The 19,763-nt window shown below is 41.2% G+C and overlaps 1 protein-coding gene across 1 annotated transcript; it reads right to left on the bottom strand.

The window, feature by feature from the left end:
- Window positions 1-4,837: 4,837 nt before the first annotated feature.
- Window positions 4,838-19,472, bottom strand: LOC110525384 (guanine nucleotide-binding protein G(q) subunit alpha). Its single transcript, XM_021605448.2, has 7 exons — window positions 18,527-19,472; window positions 11,750-11,934; window positions 10,391-10,545; window positions 9,992-10,120; window positions 8,704-8,833; window positions 6,769-6,922; window positions 4,838-6,627 (listed from the first exon to the last, which is right to left on the bottom strand). Exons 1-7 carry the CDS (start codon window positions 18,660-18,662, stop codon window positions 6,437-6,439), a joined length of 1,080 nt encoding a protein of 359 aa, XP_021461123.2. The 5' UTR covers window positions 18,663-19,472; the 3' UTR covers window positions 4,838-6,436.
- Window positions 19,473-19,763: the final 291 nt, after the last annotated feature.

Here is a 19,763-nt window from a genome sequence, read left to right as displayed (position 1 = left end):
CTAATGATGATTTGAAAAAAGTCACTTGAAAGTCAAGAGCTCTGCTTATTTTTTTGCGCAGGCTATATGCACTTTATCAGTCTCTCATTCACAATTCGACAAGCACTTGATAATGCCTCGAGTTTCCCGGTGGCATCCCCTTTGTGTGGCCTGAATGCCTCCTAAAAAAATCCATGCATTTTACAGCCAGTGGTCCGTTGTGCCCTTGGACTGAATATAATAATTATAATTCCCTTCTACCGTCTGCATGCTCCGAATGCACTCTCACTCACATGGCTCTCGGTCATGTGACCAGTGAAGACAGATACATTCGGGACGCAACTGCGCGTGTTCTTATCCAAATCCGAGGCGAATATTGAAGATATTGGAAGAACTGTCCACATTTACTTTTCGTCAACCAACAAGATGAGTTGACCTAACAAACAGCAAAAGCTCTAGCCTATGTCAATCTACTATCCCCTATGGTGCAAAAGTTTACCTATTCTGTGCGAGAAAGAAATATTCCAAAACTAGTCTGGGACAGATGTGGGATGCGATAGATCCCAAATTAATAGAAACACTAGCATAAAATAATAAGCAATGAGGCTGACGCAACAGACCAAAACGTTAAAATGTTGATAAACTATTAGGCTATTTCTTCACATTATAAGCGCAGCCATGCTCACATAGCAGTAGGCTATGAACTCAAATGTTGCATTAATGGGAAAGTCACCACAAATGCAATTATGCATGTAATGCTTTTTTGAAATAAATGTGCATTTTTATGTTGAAATTATCTTCCCCAGACCTGAAACTCACACACTGCGTATACCAGTTAGGTTATACCAGTTAGATTCATTTTAAGAAGTTATTTGGCCACTTTAGTTGTGATTCTAACCTTTTCAAAACATATAGGCCTATGAGCTAGGCTATGATTTGTAGAAGTTGCAAAAAAAAGCCATGCACTGTTTCTTGCCTTACTTACTGCCCACAAGCTGGTCATCATTCACAAGTGATAATATATAATTCACAAGTGATAGGCTAATATTGTCACCTATCAGACTATTCTTGATTTAATTTAGTCTTTACATATACTAAATAATGTGTTACATTTGTTTTGATTTAGAATGTACCATTATCATGCACCTGTCTCGAAACAGGAGCAAGGGGGAAAAAAACATTTCATCTATGCACTTAAATAGCAAATGGTTCATTTTCATGCCAGCCAGGTAGGCTATAGAACTGTTGTAAAGAGAAGAAATGTGCTTAATATTAGGACAAGTTGAGAAATAACATAGTAGGCCTAGCCTATAGAAAACTGTTGGAATCCTCCTCTTTTTAATAGAGGCCATCGCTGTTTTGTCACGCAATTCCATAGCCTAGTTGCACAAGTTGTTCCTTGTCATGGTCTCTATTGCACCAAAGCCAGTGACCCCACAAGGTAAATATCTGTCAAGCACCTCTAGGAAAGGAATTCATTATTTTAATTGAACTCTTATCCAGAGTGCATTTGAGAAGTAATTATGCTTAAGTTCCTTGCTCAAGGGCAAGTGGAAATGTTTTTCACCTAGTCGGCTCAGGGATTTGAACCAGCAACCTTTTGGTTACTGGCCCTACACTCTTAACCGCTAGGCTATCTGCCACCCTTTATGGCATCTATCTACACTCACTTTGTGTGTGTGTGTGTGCACGCTTCAAATATACATTTAGCTGTCTTTCCTGTTACTTTCTGGCTGGCTTCATGACCTAGCCTTCTGGTCTTGATGTGAATACTGAAACATGTTCATACAGGTGTCATACATACTCATTTAGAGAGCGGAAACATGATGAAGTGTTCCTTAATTAAATAAGAGCAGAAGGCACATGCACATGTTAACTTTTTTCTATCACTTTTATGTAGTTCATAAATACATTTGAAAGAATGTACATTCTGATGATTGGCCATCAAAAGAAATGCAAAAGCTTCTATTAATGTACATTCCTCAACTGGATTTGAAATATATTCAAACAAATGTGTGTGCCTAGCATATTGTGAGCGTGGTGCACGTGCCATTATGGAGAGTGCCACATTTGATCCCCTACCTGCATCCTAACCCATGACCCACTCTGGTAATCAAGTGCTGGTAAAAATACACCCCCACGTCCCATTCCCTAGCCCCTGCCCCCTACTCCTTCAATGTTACAGATCTGAAGGAACTGGGTCGTGCTCATTAGGCACCAAATAGAATAAAACTGACAAACCTGGCCTTGTCCAATAACAAACTCTTTATTTTTCGAAAACATTTGCCGTTGCATGCCTAATGAACACAACCCAGGATAGGTTCAAGCATGTTGAAACTCGGAATGGTTATAATCTAGGGTTGTTTTCGTGGACTCTCGACAGCAAAAAGACACTGGAAGGTATTTTTGAGAGGCTAACAGCTTACTCTTACTGGGCATTGGAACCGTTGCTTGGTCACAGCTCAGTCTTAAACATGAACATAAGAAACTTCAGGGGGTGCAGCATTACGTTAAATGGCCCCTGAACAATAAGCCCCAACGGAACACAGTATTCCCAGTGTGGGGAGGACTAGGGGAAACCAAAGCCCTGTTTGAATATTTTCATACATCCTTCCTGCCTCCCTTCCTTGGAGAAATCACTAATCTGGCAGTGGGATCCCAGTGGACAAGAACTGATTAAATCAATGTTGTTTTAGTCATTTCAACTCAAACTTGGAAAATCTGCTTGGAAAACTGATTGGTTTCGGGGGAAAAAATAATTGTACGTTTTTTTTCACCTAACTTTTAACCTAAATCCAATGACATGGTGTTTTTTGTTGATTTCACATTGAATTCCCATTAGTTGACAACTCAAACAAATGAAAAATCTAAACTAGACGTTGAACTCACATCTGTGACCAGTGGGATTCTTGCTTTAACATATCCAATCATGCTAGATCAGTGACTACTCCAATGAGGAAAGTAAGAAATTAAGTGTTTTCAAAACACTCATCTAGTAATACTTAGGACAAGTGCTCATTTCCTGAAGCCAGTATTTCGGTCTAAACCAATGGAATTAGCCCTGTAATTGGTGTCTGCAGTCTTTCATACAAAAGTGAATGAACAAAAGCTATTGCAGCTTCTGGCAAACCGTTCCGTTAGATCATATTGATTGCTCATTATGCAGAACTAAAACTGCACTTGGTTTCTTGTTGAAAAATGAACTGGCAAAAAAATATATACATTCTCCTCTTAAAAACATGTTTTTTCACAAATTAATTAGCCATATATTAGACATACATATTTTCAATATTGCACATTCAATCTGGCAAAAAAGTAATGATTACAAAGCCAACATGGATGTTGCCATACAGTTGAAGTAGGAAGTTTACATACACCTTAGCCAAATACATTTAAACTCAGTTTTTCACAATTCCTGACATTTAATCATTGTAAAAATTCCCTGTCTTAGGTCGGTTAGGATCACCACTTCATTTTAAGAATGTGAAATGTCAGAATGGAGTGATTTATTTCAGCTTTTATTTCTTTACATACACTCAATTAGTATTTGGTAGCATTGCTTTTAAATTGTTTAACTTGGGTCAAACGTTTTGGGTAGCCTTCCACAAGCTTCCCACAATAAAATGAGTGAATTTTGGCCCATTCCTCCTGACAGAGCTGGTGTAACTGAGTCAGGTTTGTAGGCCTCCTTCCTCGCACACGCATTTTCAGTTCTGCCCAGAAATGTTCTATAGGGTCGAGGTCAGGGCTTTCTGATGGCCACTCCAATCCCCTGACGTTGTTGTCCTTAAGCCATTTTGCCACTTTGGAAGTATGCTTGAGGTCATTGTCCATTTGGAAGACCCATTTGCAACCAAGCCTTAACTTCCCGACTGATGTCTTGAAATGTTGCTTCAATATATCCACACAATTTTCTTCCCTCGTGATGTCATCTATTTTGTGAAGTGCACCAGTACCTCCTGCAGCAAAGCACCCCCACAACATGATGCTGCCACCCCTGTGCTTCACGGTTGGGATGGTGTTCTTCAGCTTGCAGCCTCCCCCATTTTCCTCCAAACATTATGGCCAAACAGTTCTATTTTTGTTTCATCAGACCAGAGGAAATTTCTCCAAAAAGTACAATCTTTGTCCCCATGTGCAGTTGCAAACAGTAGTCTGGCTTTTTTAAGGCAGTTCAGAAAGGTCGCTCCTTGCAGAGCGACCTTTCAGGTTATGTCGATATAGGACTTGTTTTACTGTGGATATAGATACTTTTGTACCCGTTTCCTCCAGTATCTTCACAAGGTCCTTTGCTGTTGTTCTGGGATTGATTTGCACTTTTCCCACCAAAGTATGTTAATCTCTAGGAGACAGAATGCATCTCCTTCCTGAGCGGTATGACGGCTGCGTGGTCCCATGGTGTTTATACTTGTGTACCATTGTTTGTACAGATGAACGTGGTACCTTCAGGCTTTTAGAAATTGCTCCCACAGATGAACCAGACTTGTGGAGGTCTACAATTGTTTTTCTGAGGTCTTGGCTGATTTCCTTTGCTTGACATCATGGGAAAATCAAAGAGGCACTGAGTTTCAAGGTAGGTCTTGAAATACATCCACAGGTATACCTCCAATTGACTCAAATGATGTCAATTAGCCTATCAGAAGCTTCTAAAGCCATGACATTTTCTGGAATTTTCCAAGCTGTTTAAAGGCACAGTCAGCTTAGTGTATGTAAACTTCTGACCCACTCAAATTGTGATACAGTGAATTAAGTGAAATAATCTGTCTGTAAGCAATTGTTGGAGAAATTTCTTGTGTCATGCACAAAGTAGATGTCCTAACCGACTTGCCAAAACCATAGTTCCTTAACAAGAAGTTTGTGGAGTGGTTGAAAAATTGAGTTTTATTGACTCCAATCTAAGTGTATGTAAACTTCCAACTTCAACTGTATAGATAAATAAGAGAGATGTACAATGATTATAGCATTCATAATTGCACTATGCCTCAATGTCAATTACAGGCTTAGGGCATTGTTACAAATATATATACTCAGAGAAATAACTGGGGGTCAGAGCCACTGAGAAGTGAGGGATTACTTAGGTACAAATCGTGCTCAATGCTCCGCCCCCTTTAACGTGGGAAACAACTAATCATCTCCACTGCTAACAAACTAAAACAGTCGGACAGCCGTGCTGTGATCGTACAACAAAAGGACACAGCTGCATTGTGGTTGCTCAGCTCAGTCCAGGCAGTGAGAGAAGACTAGCAGCCCCTCTACAAGAGAATAACCTCTTTCAAAGGCAGATTCTCACATCTGACTGTCACCCATCAGTAGCGCAAGGTCCTCCATCAGCCAGTCCCTGCCTCTGTCTGGGCAAAATAAAATAACAATTTCATACTTTGTAAGGATTACCAAACTCAAGCCTTTAATAAAAAGGGGCTTATGGTTACAACCGTCCACATACTCACAACCGGTCACTAGCGGAGTTCAGCTTCTACTGTCAATAGTATTATCATATCCTCACAATGGCCACTACGATTGGCATTAACAACAACGACCCTATGGACTCCAGTGAATGAGTGTTTTGTCAGGCTTGGCTTACTGACTCAAACAAGTGGTTTTGGCATTCAACAATTAATACAAGATGGGGGAGAAAAGTCTAACCAAAAACGTGGTGAAACACTTTAAAAAGGTCACACGTGCGCACGGTAAACTTGGATCCTTCAAAAGGCTGTGTCCTGTCTTGCCTCCAATACTCTTTCTAGTTAACGCTACATCCTTTTGGCATTGGCAATAAATAGGACCTTAAAGCCTGGTACAGCACAACTTGATTCCAAAATAACTGACTCCTGACCCTAGGGACTGCGATGGGTGATGAGCATCATGATGCCCCCTCACTATACAGCCCAGTTAAATGACTGACCTCCTGCCCTACCGTGTGGCTGATTAGTACCGTTTGACGTGTACAAAGTGGATGCAATAATCAAAACAATCATTTTAAGAAATCACAGTGTCAACACTTTTCACCCTGTCAGGGGAAGAAAAATGTGTTCATTCATGAATTAGAACTCCAGAGGTCTTAGTTGACAAGCAGGAGAGTGGGGCCACAGACTGGCGCTGGAATGGACCGACTAGATCGAATCAAAAACTAAATGGCGGGAGCACCTTGGAATCAAGTTCAGAGGCATTGGACAGAACCCAGCAGTCACATTGAGTGTCTTAAAAAATAAAGCTAAAAACAATTAGAATAATTGGAGGAACTGTGCTTTACACATCCAACAGTGACCTTCAAACCCCCTAAATCCTTCAATCATGTTCTTTTAAATAGAAAAAAGGGTCAACAATGGCAATAAATTAATATTATGCAACCATTTTTTTCTTCACAGATTTGACATAGAGTAAGTTGGAGAAAGGTCTCTGGGCCCCAGCCTTGCTGTGCTCATGCTGAAGTCCCTTCTAGTATTTGAACTCTATGGTTTCACACCAGGTTGTACTCCTTCAGGTTGAGCTGCAGGATGGTGTCTTTGACAGCAGCAAACACAAAGCGGATGTTCTCCGTGTCTGTGGCGCAGGTAAAGTGGGAGTAGATGATCTTGTCGCTGTCTGGGTTCAGGTCCACAAACATCTTCAGGATGAACTCGCGGCCAGCCTGGGCATCTCTCTGGGGACCTATGTTAGAGACATAAACATATTATAAGCCTTGTTATTACACATTATAAAGAGGCTCAAATGCTTTTAACAAGTTATAAACCATTATACTCATGGGCTTTAAGTAAAAAGGAACTATATTTTTCCCCAGAGGCCACTCACCGTCAAACTCTGGGAAGTAGTCGACCAGGTGGGAGTACATGATCTTCTCCTCCAAGAGGTCCTTCTTGTTGAGGAAGAGGATGACGGAAGAGTTCTGGAACCAGGGATATGTGATGATGGTCCTGAACAAGGCTTTACTCTCCTCCATTCGGTTCTGAGAGAGAAACGAGAGTAGAAGAACACAGTTTAAGTCCAGCTGCTTTCATTAAAAAGGGATAGTTCAGCTACACTATCCCGTTAAGTACAGGCTTTAAATCAGAGAGAGAGAGATGGCCTCCAGATGCCTTTTCATTTCACCACTGGGCTGCTATGTACTTTCTTTTAACCTTTACATTCACTGCTAGATACACACCGCACCTAAAGTGATCCACAAAGTCCATTTTATGATGCCATATCCATTTAGACAAGAGTATTGTCACAAATCTCTGCTCATTTGTGTGCAGTGCTCCACAAGCAATCTTTCAGGTCTCACAATTCTCAGATTTGCATGGAGGTCTGAAGTACAGGTGACAAAACAATCAAATTTCACAGCTTTACATCCAACCAACAGGTCTTATGCTGTTTCTATTGTATCGTCACCATGATGTTTTAATGGTCTCAGTTATTTCCCCCAAGGACACAGGCAGTGAAAAAACCAAGAGCATGCTGGAAACTGCTGGGAACAAACAGATGGTGTGCCTTCGAGGAAGTTCTGTCGCCCCGAGGCTGTATTCAAAACAGCTGCAGGAGTCATTTACAACTGCTTTCCAAATGGAAGGGAAGTCTAGCTGGAAAAAGCACTTATCTTCATTATTTTAATAAGGAAAAGCCCTTCACCTTCAAAAGTGCAGAGGTGTGCCTCTAATACACCATAGTTGAGAGAGAAGACCATATTCAGATATTCACATCATTTTGTCCATTGTAATAATGTAATTTGAGTGACAGAATTGTACAACGTTTCAGAGACCTGTATTTAACTTACTTTTTTGGATATTATTGGGGGTCCTATTGTCAAATTATATAACTTTATGCAAAGTGCTGCTGTTAACTTTGTGTGTGTGTCAGGGCCAGCGCCAGAACGAATCATTTGGACGGGCATTTGATTTCCATAGGTGGGGAAGGTTTTTTTATTTCATTTTTTTCTTCACGGGACCGCCTGTTTTTTTTATGGGTTTAATAGTAAAAGACATGTCAATTAACTGTAAAAATGTATTACCTTTTTAATGTGGCATTAACACAACCAGTCAATTTTCTCATCTGATTGTCAAACAAATCCCTTCAAAAAGTAGGTTACTTTCGCACGTTCGTCCAAAATCATTCCAGCATCTGAACAGCATCCTGTGAAACGGCCAGCATTCCTTTAATTCGCAAGTATCTGAAACTCACTGGAGAAAGCATCTGAGCGAGCGATACAGCACCCCTCTGTCTTACTATATATATCCAGGGCTGCAGGTAGCCTAGTGGTTAGCGCGTTGGGCCAGTAACCGAACGGTTGCTAGATCAAATCCCCGAGCTGACAAGGTAAAAGGTCGTTCTGCCCCTGAACAAGGCAGTTAACCCACTGTTCCCCAGTCGGCCATCACTGTAAATAAGAATTTGTTCTTAACTGACTTGCCTGGTTAAATAAAATATCCCATGTACCTGATGCTTTATGGCCAAAAAGAGTACTCCAAAAAGAGTATGACATGCCATAACCCTTTTTAGCCAGACAGCATCAGATACATGGGCTACACATACTGAGACAGGGGCGCTGTTTAGCTCGCTTTGATGCTTTATCTGAGATTGAGTCTTTGTCATCGCTCGTCTCAGTAAAAAATGATTAAATATTTTATTTGGACAAGCAAGGAAGTACGGTAGGGCAGACCCCCTAAGGCCCACCCATAACACTGGCCTTGTTGTGTGTGTGTGTGTGTGTGTGTGTTAAATAGACGTACAGTTGTTAATAACAACGCTCACCTCGTTATCAGATTCTACGAGCACCTGGTCATACTCGCTTAGTGCCACCAGAAACATGATGGATGTGACATTCTCAAAGCAGTGTATCCACTTCCTCCTCTCTGACCTCTGACCCCCCACGTCCACCATCCTGTCATAGGAACAGAGGAGCAACGTTAGGTGCAGATGACTTGAGTACCACTCGAGTTGGCATGGAAATATACTGTAGGTCCTATTCGTGTTCGCTACATGATCATTGATTTAGTGAACTTCCAAGCTGGTACTACACACTATTTATTAGGTACACCACCCCATTGCCAAAACGGTTCACTCCTACAGACAGTGCTCATGTGGTCTTGGGATGCTATATAAAAGCAGACCGACTGGCATCGAGGCATTCACTTACTGTTCAATTGAACATTAGAATGGGCAAAATGAGTGACCTGAGCGTGGTATGTTCGTCAGTGCTAGGCACGCTGGTTCCAGTATCTCAGAAACTCTCTGTCTTCTGGGCTTTTCATGCACAACAGTGTCTAGAGTTTACAGAGAATGCTGCGAAAAAAGAAAAAAAAAAAACTTCCAGTCAGCGGCAGTCCTGTGGTCGAAAATATCTCGTTAATGAGAGGTTGAAGGAGAATGGCGAGAATTGTGAAAATACCAGCACACTACAACAGTGGTGTCAAGAACTGTATCTCGGAATGCCCAACTGGCCAGTCCTTGTCACAGATGGGCTACTGCAGCAGACGACCACACAGACTTCCACTCCTATTAGCTAGAAACAAGAAGCGGCTCCAGTGGGCATGTGATCACCAACACTGGACAATGGAGGAGTGGAGAAACATCACCTGTTCTGACGAATCCCGGTTCCTGTTGCATCATGCTGATGGCAGAGTCAGGATTTGGCGTAAGCAGCAGGAGTCCATAGCCCCATCCTGCCTGGTGTAATGGTGAAGGGAATGTTTTCCTGGCACACATTAGGTTGCTTGATACCAATTGAGCAACGTTTCCATCCCCTGAAGAACTCTGGCTGTTCTGGAGGAAAAGGTAGGGTCCAACCCGGTACTAGATGGGTGTACCTAATTAACTGGCCACTGAGGGTAGATACCCCAAGAATATAACATCAATTGATAGAGCTCTACCCACTGGTCTGTTCTCCCCACTACATCATTATGGAAGTGGAATAGTACATATAATCAGTGGTTAGTGTAGAACTGTAGAACTGAGACAATCCTTCATCTCAGGGTGTCATTCTATTCCATTGTTCCTTTGTTAGAATAGAATAGCCCAGTGAGCTTGAAGGTTGGCATACCTGAAGATGACACTCTGGAGGTCAAAGGGGTACTCGATGATGCCCGTAGTGGGGACCCTAACTCTCAGCACATCCTGTTGGGTGGGAAGGTAAGAGGCCTCTGCGATCCGGTCCAGCGCATTCATGTAACTACGGAGACAAAAAAAGTATTGTGCCCACTGACAGGTGATGATAATATATGAAAGTATAGAAAAAAATGACCAAAGACATGGTCGGACATTTTAAGTTGGCAGCCTAGGGAACAGTCGACCATGAAATCTTGTATTTACTAACTATTTGACCATAGATAAAGTACAGTATTTATAACATCGTGACCATTGAAGTTGTCTGTCTGGGATTGAAGTTAGCAACTCGCAGGAATGGCCTTCATAAGTAGAGTTAGAGATCTCATTTACTCACTATTTGGTAGAGTCCGACAGCTGGTACTCCCGTCTCCTATCGTAAGCTTCCTGGATGCCTGGATCGTTCCATAAACACTTGATGGCGTCTATGTAGGGGTTTACCAACGTGCTGACTTTCTCCACATCCACCTCTCGGACCACGTTAGCGTTGCCCTGAGAGAGAAAAAAAACTGATTAAGGTTTAACCTCCAGGTTAGACTTTCAGTCGACAGAAACAAACATATCAATTAAATGGCATCAATTCAAGGTTCTATGTGTCTGAAATGGGACTAAAGCATAACCCAGGCAGAGGCAGGCAATCTTGACGGTTGATGAGTATGGACGCGTTCCAGGTGGTCTATTTTGCAATTGTAGTCCACAGATGATCAGATCCCATGACTCCAGGGGAGGTGTTTAATTAACGTCTCAGGAAGTCCAATAATATCATATAGGAATCTTCTGAGATGCACAGCCTGCAAAAAAATGACCTAAAACGCAGCCTTTTTCTTTCACTATGCCGTTCCACAGATGACTCTTAGGGCCTAATATGAAGCTACCACATAGCCCAACTCCAGAAGTATCACGTTCTAATGATACTTACAAAAAGGAAAATTAATTCCCCTATGTCACGTGACTGTCTTCACTTCCTTATCTGGCCTCACCTCATGACTTATTTCTACTGTACCTTGTTACCAAAACCCAAAAAGGAAGTGATTGTTTTTTCCTAGTGACAACCTGGGAATGACATGCTACTGCCCCCTGTTGAAAGTATCCAATCGTTAAGCCAGCACAACAAGAAAATACCACAGGCTTCATATACAATACAGGCCACTTGTGATTTAATCAATAAGACTATATGAACACTAACAAACAACAGAAACCACTGAACATACATAAGGGAACCATCCGATCCTCAAATAACAACATGAGACTACATGGTCAGATGTCACACCAGGCCTAGGGATTCAAATGAGACCTGGCCAGTTGATAACAGATGGGTCTCAGTTCCTCTATTGGCCAGTTTCATGTGGAATTACCTGCAGTTCTAGATGTGACTTGAGAACTTTCTTTTCTGCAGACCCAAATTTTTGTAACCAGAAGGGTATAGCACCACTATTTGGTCAAACGAATAGGCAGAATTAGGTTTAGTACACCAGATGACTTTCCTCTCACTCACACACAAACCCTTGGCTGGATGACATGGAAGGGGGTTGGATGAGCGTGACAGGAAGACATAGGAAGTGCCAAAACAGACAGGATGTGATTGTGGACGACTGTTCCATGAAAGATAGCATAAAGGAGGAGATTACTCTCATTAACAGATCTCTCTCATTCTCACTGTCACACACATACTTCCATTCCCTCTTTCCCTCCTTACCTTGTTGTGCTCATATTTGTAAGGGATCCTTAGGGTCTCTGTGGCACGGATCATGGACTGCATGGCAGTAAATATGTTCTGGTGCACCAGCTTGGTGAAGCCTCGCTTGTCCTCCTCTGAGTAGCCGGCACCATGGATGATTCTCATCTGTTTAATGAAGGTGCTCTTCCCACTCTCTCCAGTACCTGGTAAAAGGGGAGAGGGGTGAGCTGAGGATGGGGAAGGAAGGAATACATGTTTTTTTTAAATTCACCTTTATTTAACCAGGTAGGCTAGTTGAGAACAAGTTCTCATTTACAACTGTGACCTGGCCAAGATAAAGCAAAGCAGTGTGACACCAACAACAAGACAGAGTTACACATGGAGTAAACAAACATACAGTCAATAATACAATAGATATATAAACAGATAAAAGATAAATACACGGGACACAAGACGAAGACAAAGATGTCTGACTGCTACGCCATCTTGGAAATGGAATGGGTAATTGAAGAAGTGCGAGGCACTATATCCAGACAAGGATAGCATCTGACCCAGAGTCAAGACAAACAAACCAAAATCCATAATCACCTATTACAGCCCTATTCACATTTAGACACACACATTCTCAATCTCCTTTCCCAGCTGCTCCTGCCAGCTCCTTCGATTTCTTGGCCTGGTCAGTGACCAAGAACAACATCTCTATGGATACAATAACTATTGTGATGTGAGCTCTAGATAATGATCCTGGAGAGATCCTTTACAAGGGTCCTCAACAGAACCTAAATGTACCTCTACCACCCTAGTCATAGACTGTTCTCACTGCTACCGCACAGCAAGCGGTACCGGAACGCCAAGTCTAGGTCCAAGAGACTTCTAAACAGCTTCTACCCCCAAGCCATAAGACTCCTGAACATCTAATCAAATGGCTACCCAGACAATTTGCATTGACCACCCCTCTTTTACACCACTACTACTCTCCGTTATTATCAATGCATAGTCACTTTAATAACTCTACTTACATGTACATATTACCTCGACCAACTGGTGCCCCCGCACATTGACTCTGTACCGGTAGCCCCGGTATATAGTCTCGCTATTGTTATTTTACTGCTGTACTTTAATTACTTGTTCCTTTTATTTCTTATTCATATTTTTTAAACTGCATTGCTGGTTAGGGGCTTGTAAGTAAGCATTTCACTGTAAGGTCAACACATGTTGTATTTGGCGCATGTGACTAAGAATTTGATTTGATACACAGAGACAACATAATGAGGTATCTTATCTCCCTCAAACCACAACTGGTTTAATATCCTATACTAGTTCTACACAGAGACAACATAATGAGGTATCTTATCTCCATCAAACCACAACTGGTTTAATATCCTATACTAGTTCTACACAGAGACAACATAATGAGGTATCTTATCTCCATCAAACCACAACTGGTTTAATATCCTATACTAGTTCTACACAGAGACAACATAATGAGGTATCTCCATCAAACCACAACTGATTTAATATCCTATACTAGTTCTACACAGGGACAACATAATGATGAATTACTCAGGATGTGTCCCAAATGTCTCCCTATTCCTGTTATAGTGCACTTATTTTGACCAATGTCAAAAAAAAAAAAATGAAAGTGCACTGTAAAGTGAATAGAGTGCCATTAGGGACACAGTTGTCGTCAGTTGTAGAGAAAGCTACAATGTTTTGGGATCATACATACAGCATGTTGGGAAATGGAGTTAGAACCACACTGATCTTGTAAAGACCGAAGATTACCTGCACTTAATTTAGCTTGCTGAGATACTAGTGATTAGATTGGAGTTTAGAGGATGGGGAATATGTTGTTCCAATGTTGGCGACTGGACTAGTTTATATGTGGGGTGAGGTGGCAGTCTATATCAGGGGTTCCCAAACTTTTTTGCTTCATGACCCACCAATTGAGGTGTCTTTTGAGTCGCAACCAACCATAAGGGTTGAGCAGTGAAAAAACATACACAGACCAAATAATAAGTAAAAAATATCAATCTGGCATCAGAGGGAAAATGCATTTTTAAAGCTAATTTCCTGCAATTCTAAACATGTTGGCATGGAGCTGAGAGAATTTAGCAGTTTTTAAGCAAATTCTATGCATTTTGACATAGCTAATGCTCGAACATTATAACAAAATCAACGGGGCCTGATTGTCTAGCTTTTAAAAAGTCCCTTATCTTTTCTACATACTTTTTTTGATTTTAGTCATTTAAGTTCACACTTAAATTTATATTTTTTTTAAATAACAAAATATATTTGTTTTTGAAATGCACACAAAAAAAAATGGCATCCCGCGACACACCCGGACCCCTGCCGTGACCCACAAGTGAGTACCGACCCACAGTTTGGGAACCACTGGTCTATATACAGTGGTGGAAAAAGTACCCAGTAGTCATACTTGAGTAAAAGTAAAAGATACCTTAATAGAAAATGACTCAAGTAAAAGTGAAAGTCACCCAGTAAAATACTACTTGAGTAAAAGTATTTGGTTTTAAATATACTTAAGTATCAAAAGTAAATGTACAAATATTCTTAAGCATCAAACGTAAAAGTATAAATCATTTCAAATTAATTATATTAAGCTAACCAGACGGAACCATTTTCTTGTTGTTTTTGTTTACATTTACAGATAAATAGGGGAACACTCCAATACTCAAACAAAATTAACAAACTAAGCATGCGTTTTTAGTGAGTCCACCAGATCATCAGTAGGGATGACCAGGGATGTTCTCTTGATAAGTGTGTGAATTGGACCATTTCCCTGTCCTGCTAAGCATTCAAATAACGAGTACTTTTGAGTGTCTGGGAAAATTAATGGAATAATAAGTATATTATTTTCTTTAGGAATGTGGTGGAGTAAAAGTTGTCAAAAATATAAATACTTCAAGTAGAGTACAGATACCCCAAAAAACGACTTAAGTAGTACTTTAAAGTATTTTTATTTAAGCACTTTACACCAATGTCTATAGAGCATTGATGTGATTGTCACAAACAGAGCAGCAGGTAAATCAGGCCTAAACCATAGAGACCAGTACTGTGTTCTAATGCTCCATTTGTCAACAAGTGGGAGTTGGGATTTACCAGTTGTGAAGTTGTAAATACCAGTTGGATGCAGTTGGTGCTTTGAAGTCATTGATAAATGCTGATTGACTAACGGCCAACAAGATGCGTAAACCATAACCTAAATGTACAGCTATCCAGCTTGTAAGCAATTTAAAGAGTAAAAAAAAAACATTTATAGTTTGCTTTTTATAAATACTGTTTTGTTACATTTAACTGCCAAAAATGCTGTTTGAGGTCATTTCCTTAGTAGGTGACATTTGAGTTCCGCACGTGGGTGAAATCGGAGCTCAGGGATGATCGACGAGTTTCCCACTAGTAATTACCAGTTGGAGGGTCGTTCAAGTGGATTTTTCCTAGTCGTATGTGGTAAATTCCCACTTGGTTACGAACACAGAATAAGGCTGGCCTGTATCCAGGCAGCACTCTTCCCCAGGCAGCACTCTTCCCCCATCACTCTACCAGCTTCTCTCACACGGATTACATCATAACATTGACACAAGTCATTTTTTAGGGAACTAACGCAACTTTGGAAATATTACATCATAGACAGACTGCTTGCATTTCTTTTTACTGTGAATTGTGCATCTACTTTCTATGAGGACGTGTAGCTGTAGACAACACAAATGATGGTCAAGGATAAATAAAATAATAATGAAGTAGCCTAACATAATACAGTTAATTTATAGTGCTTTCTATTATAATATTGATGTTCTTATATTATGCATCTGAAGAATCCTATACACTTGCACCAGACAGTCCAATGGTATGTGATAGAATACATGTTACCCAGGATCCCACCTGAATTCACAGACTGCTTTAGGGGTGGTCCCATTAAGATACTTTAGGTAAGGCGTCGGCATTCTTCAGTTCGGCTGGCGGTTAGTCAAAGTCGTCTAGGTGAACCGAACGAGTGTGCAGGCAAACTCTCTTAAAGACCTTCGCTTGAAAAACTGAAAAAATTGCAATAGTATCGTTTGTCCATTTTGAGATGCCGTAGCCAGTATACAGTTCCTCAAAATAGTCTGAATGAATCTAAGAATCGGTCATTAATCTGTCATCATTTTGCAGAGGAGATCTTAGTCATGCAATTTTTCATCTAACTAAGATGTTTGGTGCAGTATTTCCCAATGAAAACGTGCATAAAAAGTCTCTCGTTGAATGACCACAAAGAATTTACTGAAGAATCACTACGGTTGACCAATCACCAACGAATGGGCGTAGACTTCAGCTCCAAACTTTGGCTTACCTCTAGAAAGAAAAATGGTGTGCCTGTACAGCCGAAAAAAACCCTCACTAAAGTCCAAAACGTCCTCATAATACATGCACAAACTCTTCTGAACTGTTTTGGCTGGGAAGCATGTGGACGCTTTTAAGGCAAGGTTGGGCTCAATTTCAATTAAAGGCAGTCAATTCAGGAAGTGAACACAAATTACATTTTTACATTTCAGAATTTTAAATTCAAATGGAATAAAATTATTCTGTGATGACAAAGAGCCAATGAGCAGACTGAGGCCCCACCTGTTTGCACTCAACGTAGAGTGTCAGAACTGTATAGGGTTTGCCTGGTTCTAGAGACCCCCTGTATTCTGAGTGGTGTATGAGGGGTTGCATTCAAGTAAGGAAACTGACACATGGCCAATGCTCTAGTATAGTTATAATAATAATAATAATAATAATAATAATAATACAACTACGCCATTTAGCAGAAGTGTTTATCCAAAGTGACTTACAGCGACTTAGGAACCTATTATTCTGGAGAAGGCTGCAATTATGTTCTGCAATTCAGGGCGTTTTATACTTCTATTGGTACATGTTAAGTTTGGACAGGCGGAAGCTCTCCAGTACGGTAGGTGGTGTTAATGCACAATAATGTTGAATGCCAGAAGAAAGGGCAGAACCGACAATGGTAGCTAGCTAGCAGTACATGGGTAGCCAGTGTCCTTCGCCCCAAGGCTGTTCGGCACCGTTTTCACGCAGTTCTGTTATCGACTGCGAAGGCAAGTTTTCGGCAGGCGGGAGTGAAGGACACTGTGTGCTAGCTTAGCCAGCTAGTCCTAAGGAGGACTCTGGCAAACAGCAAGCGTGAGGCGAGGGTAACACCGTGTGCTAGTTAACTAGCAAGCACATGGTGTCGCTAACTATCAAGCTAGCTAACACACCGTGTTGCCCCAGCCTCCCCCTGCTGTGCTAGTGGGAGGCGACCGATAGACAGTGTCCTTCGCTCCCGCCAATCAGGCACTGTTTTCCTGCAATTCTGTTAACGACGGTGAGGGCAGGTAGGAGCAAAGGACACTGTCTACCGGTGTCGCTCCCGCTAGCTAGCAAGGAATGCCCACATGCAGGAACACACTGAATTGTGAGCTGCAATTGCACACTATTGCTATCCTGGCTAACTGAGCTACATTCTTCTTAATGATGCAAAAATGTCAACAATGCTAAAGTTCACTGTATATGCACTCCCCAAACTCATTTGGTGACAGAGTCGTTTAACAACTGTTGGACTGCTTCGATACACCCCTAAAACTAAAGTGAACGATCACTGTTAGTGTGTTAGTAATGACCCCTCACAATGACCTGTTTCTTCTGTGAATTACCAATACTGCATTTCAAAGAATTGTTGCGGCTGCTGCCGTGCAGAAAGTGTGAGGAAAATGCAGTTTACTGACCCAGAGCTGGCTTTCAGTTCAGGCAGCTAGGAGTTGATTTGATGACATCGGCCCATTTCAAACCAAGTCCATTTACAACCCAGCTTTTTACATAAGTAACTTTCATCATACAGTATGCCAGGCCTATATCCAAAACAGATCAAAACAGACAGACTTGAATAATGAATACTAACTTAGTAAAAGATGGTCCATTAAACCTACATTCTAGGATTAAAAAATTAACAAAACGTTTTCCCTGCCACTTTTCCTGATATAGGCCTATACAGAAGCTGAGGGATGGAGCTGGGGAAATGTAACCCCTCTCAAATTCATAGACATAGCTCTAGATGCAAGGACTGACAATCCATGACATCTACATGATCGCTTTAAACATATTTTGAAGGTATTAGCCTATTTCTTGCTTAAGGTCTTCATGTTTGTAAACACGAATAAACCTTTATATTTTGGGGGTGTGATAGAAAAAGACAGCTGTGCTAAGCATTCATAAATTATATTATTCATGGGCCAAATGGGTAGGTTAAATGTCAGGAATTGAAATTACCATTGAACAGAAAGCTGTATCCCAGAGTGTACCTTTAAAAAAAGGCTCTTATTCAGAGACGTGGGAGAGTCGCGTGCACAGATTGTTGGGCCAAACGTTCCGACTCGAAACAGTCAAGAACGTCTACCTGTGTTATATGTAGTGCACAGTGCAGGTAAACGCATGTTTAGCGCAGGATTTCTCGACCCTGTAATTGCTACCAATAAAACGCCTAGACTTTGGCCTCGTCCGTAAACAGACTGACACCACAAGTCTATCATCCTAGTTACTACGTAATGAAATGAATAGTTGGATGGTTCGTGCGATGTTTTTTGTTTTCTAAATGGTAGCAATATTCAAATACAATTGCTTTGGAACACTTGAGATTGATAGAACTGCTACAATTTGGCAACAAAGTTAGTCTGGTTTTCAGGAGTAGCTTGCGCAGCACCACCCAAAATTAATTTTCGCCTTTATTTTCATCACTCATCATCACCACTAGCTTACCGAGAAGCAACAGCTTCAATTCCCGGCGAGCATCCCTCTTATCCCGGCGGAGCTGTCTTTCGATCTCGTCGTTGATCCGCCTGGATTCTTTCGCCTCCTCGCTTAGGCAACACGCCATTATGGCGTCTAGGGTCATTCTTTTAAAATTACCTTTCCTCCTTCTTTATGCACTACGCAGATTCCAGTTGCGATAAATAACAATTAACGGATATCAAACCACGCCATTACAGCTGCAAAAAAAACATGGACGCGTTATAAAGTGGCATAGCCTGGGGGGAGAGGAAAATGTATAGGCTATTTGAGAAATTGTTGCCCCCCCCCCGTTTCGCTTCGCTTTCTGACGGACTGTCAGGCAGCAAACAGTGGCTCGGGGAGTTAACTAAATGTCAGAAATTCTAATTGGGTAGACTAATTTTCCTTCTAAATATGATCATCAGCACCGTTTAAAACAATCATACGTAATGTTCTATGTGATAAGCATTCTCATTCTTGCCAAGTCATCCTCTTCACATATTTTTTTAAAGCATGTCTTCGTATCCTAATAGTCCCATAATCCATTCGATGAGAAAATACATGAAAAACGTGTTCGCTTTATTTCCAATTGCTCGACTCCCGGACGTGGTAAAGCCGAATATGGCGGATTTACACTCCAATCCGCAAGGCAGGAATACTGTTATTTCTCTCTGACGAAAGAAAAACACAAGAAAAAACGCACCAATCTCACGTTAGCCTACATCCCAAAACGGAAAAACGCGTCATCCGTGTGCTTTCAAAAACAGGACAACTTAAATTATTCTGCCATACGTTTGCTTATAATAAAGTTGGAAAAAAATACGTTTTTCGTTCAGCCTTCCCCTGTCCTTAATTCTCCATGTGTTTTATAACAGAGACATCCACTCCTAGCCGGTGACGTCGGACAGTGGTAGCAGGGAGTGTCCTCAGAAGAAAAGCGACTCCAAAGTATCCCACCAACCGAATAGACAAGCGGTTGGTGGGATACCGCTACCTGCTCTTATTACCCAAAAGCTATTAAATGTATGATACATACACTACATGACCAAAAGTATGTGGACACCTGCTCGTCGAACATCTCATTCCAACATCATGGGCATTAATATGGAGTTTGTCTCCCCTTTGCTGCTATATCAGCCTCCACTACTCTGGGAAGGCTTTCCACTAGATGTTAGAACATTGCTGTGGGGACTTGCTTCCATTCAGCCACAAGAGCATTAGTGAG

Source organism: Oncorhynchus mykiss, chromosome 6 (assembly GCF_013265735.2).
Source record: "Oncorhynchus mykiss isolate Arlee chromosome 6, USDA_OmykA_1.1, whole genome shotgun sequence".
NCBI lineage: Eukaryota > Metazoa > Chordata > Actinopteri > Salmoniformes > Salmonidae > Oncorhynchus > Oncorhynchus mykiss.
Note: the sequence above shows the minus strand (reverse complement) of the source record. Positions and strands in the feature narration are given on the sequence as shown.

Bases quoted from the DNA above. Each gene is read 5' to 3' on its own strand.
- LOC110525384 (XM_021605448.2), bottom strand. From the start codon at position 18,662: ATGACCCTAGACGCCATAATGGCGTGTTGCCTAAGCGAGGAGGCGAAA. The intron at 10,121-10,390 runs GTGAGTAAATGA...TTGTCTCCGTAG, and splicing joins CTGTCGGACTCTACCAAATA to TTACATGAATGCGCTGGACC. The intron at 6,628-6,768 runs GTGAGTGGCCTC...TCTCTAACATAG, and splicing joins CTACTTCCCAGAGTTTGACG to GTCCCCAGAGAGATGCCCAG.